Source organism: Etheostoma spectabile, chromosome 3, assembly GCF_008692095.1.
Source record: "Etheostoma spectabile isolate EspeVRDwgs_2016 chromosome 3, UIUC_Espe_1.0, whole genome shotgun sequence".
Lineage (NCBI taxonomy): Eukaryota > Metazoa > Chordata > Actinopteri > Perciformes > Percidae > Etheostoma > Etheostoma spectabile.
Window position 1 is genome coordinate 33827335 of NC_045735.1, and position 7469 is coordinate 33834803.

Here is a 7469-nt window from a genome sequence, read left to right on the forward strand (position 1 = left end):
CTCACTGCTCACTTTTAGACCACGTCCCACCAGTTAGGGACCACTAATTTAGAGGAAAGTCAGAGGAAATATTTGAGTTAGAAATTGTTTCCTTTTCCAAAATTATTAAACAGATTGTAGATAATGGCCTTACTTTTGTTTGACATACTGTACATGTTACACATAAATCATGCATATTTAAAAAAAAAAAAGTAAAACTTTGTTTTATCTGTCCTCCTTGTGGTCCTCCAGGTGTTGATAAGGAAAATGTCCAGCTGTCCCCCAGCTCTGCTTTGTCCAGCGGTTGTCGCACTCGCCATGGTTCAGCCAGTCAGGTCCAAAAGCAGCGCAGTGCCGGCAGCTTCAAGAGACCAAGTATCAAGAAGATTGTCTGATCAACCAGAAAACAGCCCCATCCTCCTCTCTGCCCCTCCGCCAGGCCCCATGCTGCACTCCACTTTTACTCTTTTTATTTCCTCCTTACTTTTCATGGTTGTTTCTCTGGCAGAAAAACTTGTGGTTTTCTGTTTTACATTGAGAAGAATATTAACAACGGCAAACTTGAAATTTGTGCTGCTTGAGATTTTTTTTTTTACAATCTTTCATTTGAGACAGCGCATGGTAGAGGAGAAACTTCTGTTAAATTATTTTATTTCTCCTCTGGAGTCAATGTTTAAGCTCTTCTTCACAGATGTTCAGCAGCAGTTGAGTCTACTGCAGCAACGGAGGTCACACAACTATTTGGGGGGATCCCTCTGAGCCTGATGGGAATACAGTAAGGCCAATGTGGACATGGGCTATGACATTTACCAGATTCTTTATACAGGGGGAAACCAGTAACTGAAATTATGTCTTTACGCTGACGTTTGATCCGTAATATGTCCCTTGGCCTTCCTTATGAATAAACACCTCTGTGTCAGTGAGATGGACCAAATGACAGCAGCAGGGGGGGAATCCTTCACTCTGGACCTGCTCGGATGTCTCGGCTCACCTCCCCCATTTCTGTACATATTTTACATAGATGTACATATTTTACATAGACAGATTATGTAAAACTAGACCTTAGTGCTACTTTAGATGTTGACGTTTTCTCCATGGTGTGCCTTTGTCAGGGTTTTTCAATGTGTACAATTTGTAAAGTAAAAGTCAAACCTTGCTAGGGACAAAGAACAGGTACTAATTATGGAGGCGAGCTGTCTATATTACCACCAGTTCACACGAGCTGCGTCATGACGGGCCTCTAATGATCGTCAAATATACAATCATCCATATACCCTGTTGCCTGAAAGTATTTATCCTGTACAGCTAGATAGTGCTACACAAATCTTCTTTTCAAACTCTTTTCAAAAATCTTCTTCATTTCAAACACTTTTGATTGTACAAAACACTAGGGAAAATGTAACCTTGTAAAAAGCTCCAAGCTTTTTGTTTTGTTTTATTTGCATTTTGCTTTAATTTAGTTGTTTAATTTCAGTTATTTTTGGAATGAACTGTATTTCCAGCAGCATAGCATTTTATTTTGTTTACACAGTGACAGGGAAAATTGTGTAATAGGCAATAATCCTCAACTCTCAAACTTATTTGTCCACCACCTATTTTATTTGTACATAAAACAGGGAAAAACATCACTATGTCAGCTCGGTGCAATATGATGCCAACTCCTGAGTTGCCTGTTAACATAGAGATGTAGCTCTTATTAATTACCTCCAATGACCATTTGAATAGATAGAGGCAGTGACATTGATCCCTTCATATACACACACCTATGTGTGTAAATGAACTACACACCATTTGTTTCACCTTAACAGTTTGAGCTGTTTTACCCACAACCATCAGAGGTTTGTCCTGGGGACTCTTAAAAGGAAAAATCCACCCTAAAAGAGGCTTTGACAGTTTGTTTGTTATAGCTTTGTGTCATTGGAAATTGTACAAGCATTCTTTTTTTCAGAGAGAATTTTAGCTGACCTAGAATGATGAGATGACGCAGTGTGAGATTGTGGGTTTTTCCTTTTAAGAGCTTTAGTATTAAAGAACCCCTATTATACTCCTTTTCTGTGTCATATTTGTACTCTTGGGGTATGCTAGAATAGGAATTACATGCTTTGATGTGCAAATGACATAATTTTCTCATATTGCCAATTGCGGCAGTGCCTGTACCTGAAATGCTCTGGCCTGCCTTCTTGAAAAGCCCAGTCAGCTCTGATTGGTCAGCTGGCCCACTCTCCAAACAAGGCACTGGACTGGCTGTGCTTGCTTAGGCAGCACCTATGGGCAGCACATACAAAAAAACCGGGCTAGCATTCTCAATTAGTGATATCAATAATTTAGAAATTTCAAGCAGAAATGTGGGCAAGGTGTTTTTAGGCAGTTGAGAAAAAGTGCTGTTTGTGGGAGAGAAAGCTCCATTTTGAGTGAAATTAGTTTTTTATACTTTATACATCTATTACATACACACACTAAACTATATAACACACTAGAAGATGGAAAAAAAAAAAAAAGGTTAACAGGAGCTCTTTAATAAATAAGGGTATTGATACAGAAGCCAGCTGTGTGACTTAACCTTCACACCAAATGCTTGCTCTGCACTAAAGAGCAGGACAGAGAAAAATGTGTTTGTAACCTCCAAGGCAACTGTTGGTTTCCATTTATTTTACTTTCAGAGGTTTGAAACTTGATTGAGGTAGCTATTCCGTCACAGTGAATATAATGTGATTGTCAGTGTTTACTTGTTTGTGGTAATACAGTGCACACTGATAAAACAATCAGCACAAGAACCCAACACATAGGCCTACATCTGCATGGTTGCCAACAATCTTAGCTCTTCACAGATCAGCAAAAGAGTAAGATAAAATGTCAGTAGCGGAATGTTAAAAATGTGTTTGAAATCATTTATAAACTATATCTATAAATCGAGCAACCGTTGTGCGTTTTTGTGTCCCCACACATGCGCAGTACAGCAGCAGAGAAGGGGAGCTGCTGTAGCATGATATTGTCTTCCCAAACACCTACAGGAACATCGCAACTCTTGTGTAAGTTTGCCCGTATTTCCTAGACCGTTTGTTTGAAAGCAGACAACGGGAGCATTGCGCTCATGTATGGGGCATTACGAGAGCTGCTCAGTACAGGGAAATATGACCATCCAATCCCAGGCAAGATTTAATGGCTGCGTCCCACATTTCCAGGTGGGCTTCACACATTACCGTAACTTCTACACCGTTGGTGCTATGAATAAAAACATTCTTAGAATCCGCTCCACCAAGAACGAGAGCTTGTCGCCCATAAATGTGACAGAATCGCAGGCTGCGGCTGTCACCATTTACCAGCAAGGAGAAAGTAGGAAGAGGAAGGAGTGCATGTAGCAAACAGTAGTAGAAAGATGACTTGAGTTAATTTTTGTGAGAGGAGATGTCAATAATATAGATTTCTAGAGTCAGAAAAGCACCTGAGCAAAAAGCAAGTTGCTTCAGGGCATACCACAAGGGCCAAAAAGAGCCTAGACATAGTTAGACAGTCTAGAAAATAAAAACAGCCTAAGGCTCACAAACTTTCTTGGAGATATGTAATATAGTTCAAATCTGTAATAATTTCTGTAATCTGCCAGAGAGATGGCTTTCCTTTGGTTTTATGGCCACACCTGAATGACATGCAACAGCGTTAAGGCTCTGACACAACAAGCCGATGGCCAAGAACTAGTTGCGGCCTACGTTGCCTTTGTCTTGGCTACCAATTAGCACTGAAACACACCGCAGACACTACTGCCCACGGCCCAGTACTACGTATGTTCTGCGCATGGGTGCAAGGAAATAACTCCATACCAGCAGGCGGCAGTAATCTATTGGTCATTGAGAAAGGGAAACCAGATACAAAAGTTGATGATACCCACAACAAACAGCATTTGCTCGAATCAGCAATGGCAGAACGAAATGGATTCTATGGCCCCTCTGATTCACTCCCCGCTGGGAAAACAGCGGACAAAGGCAGATATCTTACCACACTGTCCATCTCCCGGTCTCCCATCTGTTCTCTTGGCAAAGAAGTCTCCTTGCAATGGGAGCGGAGTAAAGGGATCAAACCCGAATGGTCATTAACTGGCTGGCTAGCTATTGTTAGCTTGCTAATTCCACCCACAATTTCCTACACTGGTTACAGAAAAATAGCCGAAGAAAATCGTCACTCATGTGGCAATAGCAATGTGCTTTCCTGCGATGACGAGTGTGTGAATGAAACATTAAGTTGTTACATTTTACTTATTTAGAGGCTGGTTAGTAAGCAAGCTTGCTTGCTTGCTTGCTAGGGGGCTAATTGTTGAGCAGTGCAGAGAGTGGGAGGTCTTTATATTAAATTTCACGGTATATGATATTAGTTTATAGACGTTAGTTTATTTTGTAATATGTAGGTATGTATTAAAAGATTTTGTGACATGTTTATGTTGAAATAAATATACCTACACAAATAGTTATGTATATCTCGTACGTTTGCCATATTATGGACATAATGTGCAAAAATAATTATTCTAATCGGGTTTTTTTTTAAAGGAACATTTAAACGTTTTTTTGGCCAGTTTTGTCAGCTCTTATGTGTTGGATTGATCAAATGAGAAGAGCCTTCTGTGTGCACTTTCACAGTCGTTTGTTGCTCTCAGCACTACAGTTTTCAGCGGCCAAAACAAGGGCCAGTGACCGCCTTGGTGTGTCAGGGCCTTTACATTGCCATCTTTCATCTTGGTAATACACCACACACTCCGGATGCAGTGTGCCTGTGTGGAAAAAATTATATCTTGTCACACTTATGTAAAATCTGTTTTTTTCATACACATTTACATTTAAAAAAAAAAAGGTTAGTGTTTTTTGCACCAAAATGGCACTTAGACTCTAACAATGCCACAGGACAATATGTCCTGACGTCTACTGCTAAGGTCCTAAGGACACGCCATGTCTGAAGTCATTTGTATGTGTAGTTCTTGAGAAAAGCTGCAAGCAGCAATGTCACCATTACAAACACTTTTGAACGGGCACTGCACTTTTATCACTAATACACCAGAGAGCCAGAAACCAAATTGTTTTTACACTGTAAAATGTTCTGCTTAAATACATGTGTTCAGTTGGCTCAAACATTACAATCGGTAATGGTCTTACTAGGGCAGTGTTTTGTTTAGGATTTAATCTTTATTATTATAATTCTGCCACAATAATGCCCCTTGAACATTAAAGCAGTCTTGATGGTCATTTTTGATGGAACCAATGGCTGCCTGAAGGGTACAAAGGCACACTGAAATATCTAAAACACAATGGTTTGTTGTGGAAATGGTCCCACTTGTGGTTTATTTGGTTATTATTTACATAGGATTGTTTGGTTTAACAAGTATAGAATTGGACTGTGTTGATCAGTGCTCCACTCACAGCCTCTGTCCACAGCTCAGCAGGGTTGTTTCGTCAAAACGCTTCATCCTGCCTGAAAATCTATGCATGGCAAGAGTTAAGTGTTATACAGTTCTGACTTTAAATTGTCTGCTCACATTGTTTCTCACCATTCTAAGTGTTCATGTAACCTTTGTGAATCGGTTCACTACTGATTTTTTATCTTGTAAATACTCATCTGAGAGAATGTTATTTTCTTCCGTCCATGCAGCTCCTTCAGTAAACGCATAATCATTAGATACATTTAACGAAAATAGACATTTTAATTCGAGACAGCCTTAGAAATAGTACTTTGCAGTTCAACCTCAATGAATGACATCAAGTAATGATTAAGAACTAAATTCATGAATTTCAGCTGTGGAAGCAGTTTAGTTTAGCTGATGAATGGGTCCATCAGAAACTTTACTTTTGTTGTTGCCCCCCATCATTAACATGTCACTAACAGATTGGTATGTATTAAGGGAATCTGGACTTTAAATTTGGTGATTGCCACCCCTGAGTTAGTGTGCTTTAAACAAACTAGTTCATACGACGTATCGTCTGAATACATCTGAAGGCAAAAGTTTAATACTTCATCATCATACAAATAACAGTTGCTTCTCGGAAGCGTTCTTTTGGAATTTGAAAATGGCATTAAATATTTCAGCTATGTGAGGTGCACTCATTCATTTCAGACAGGTGGACATATGACAGTCAGAGAAGAGAGAAGTTCGCACCTCCATGACCTGGCCAATTACTGCGTATAGCAAATGTCTGTTTAGAAAATGTGGTTTCAGGCAATGTCTTTGTTAAAAAAAAACACTTAAAGAAAAAATAATGTAAATCTTTTAGCTTTGCTTCCAAAAGAGCTGAACCATACTGATCTGATGTATTTAATGAAACATCAGCTCTTCTTCCCACGTTTTTACAAGTCCTAACCCTTCAGAGTCCAGCATGGAGTTTCATCACCTTTACGTTGTCATATTTTATTCAACAGGATGTTTGAAGCAGTGATTTATATCACAGGGTGGCTATGAAGGGTCAAGCTTGGCTTGAGCATTTTAGGATCTAAAATCAGGGCTGCTGATCTGAAGGTAAATGTTCAGATTTCATTGTCAGAATCCACACAAAGGTCTCATCATATAACCTAATCCATTGAATCTACTTACTACTTTATCCCTGATTTCCTTTTAAAACAAGCTAACAAACTTGGAATTACAGACTCAGTGAACATTTAAGAAGACATAAAGCTTAAGGCAATGTTCATTTGAGCACCGTGTTAGCAGATTGCCATTGTTTCTAAGTTTTAGTTTGACTTGTGTGTGAATGGAAAAATTAAGGATTATGTATCCATAACCTCTTAAACAAGTGGTTAACTTGCACTAATTTAAAAACAGTCATGGGTTTGTAAAGATAAAAAACCTCAAATGTGGCATGTTTTATTTGATGTTATGCAAAATCTAATGTCTGTAAAGTCAAATAGTCTGAGTTTGGTTTTATTGCAGTGTGTGATAATTGTAAATACTTTGTGTACAATTTGAGATGGTATATTTACTACAATGTACATACATGTGATATTGTATCATTTTGTTTTTGTAAAGCAGTTAGTTTCTGTATAATAATATACAAATTGAACTATTCCGGTGTTAGTAATAAAATGTTTTGCTCTTGACAATGTTTGAACCTGCGTGATAACACAAACCAACTTTCATTTCCCAACCCCAAGTTTAAATCCAAAACTATGATTTATTACACTTTCTTTATAAAGGTTAAACATTTTCAAAGGTGTTTTTAAAACATCAGGTTTCAACAGTGGTGTAAATCTGTTCCACAATTCAACATTCAGCTGCTGTTAGTATCAACATGGGAGGTGTAAGCTGTCCTGATGAAACCCTCGATCACTATTACTCCACTATCCATACCACGTCCACACATGATTGAGGAGTACATTAATGGATGCCCACTCCACCTTTTACCAAAAACCAACTCTGTAAAGACATAGCACTTCAGCTGTGAGTGAAATTGCTTTATAGACATGGAATGTTACAAGAGAGCCAAGTGTGGTCTATGTAGATATATAAAAGATGGCAAAAA

At 38.7% G+C, this 7469-nt stretch overlaps 1 protein-coding gene across 3 annotated transcripts in view; it reads left to right on the top strand.

Moving 5' to 3' along the window:
- nf1a (neurofibromin 1a) overlaps positions 1–5642 on the top strand; it is a 256060-nt gene extending 250418 nt beyond the window's left edge. For all 3 annotated transcript variants that reach the window (XM_032506717.1, XM_032506735.1, XM_032506726.1), the window contains one exon: positions 232–5642. In XM_032506717.1, coding sequence (XP_032362608.1) covers positions 232–374 — 143 coding nt within the window. In that variant the 3' untranslated portion in view covers positions 375–5642. The remainder of the gene's footprint in view (positions 1–231) is intronic.
- The last annotated feature ends 1827 nt before the right edge of the window (positions 5643–7469 follow it).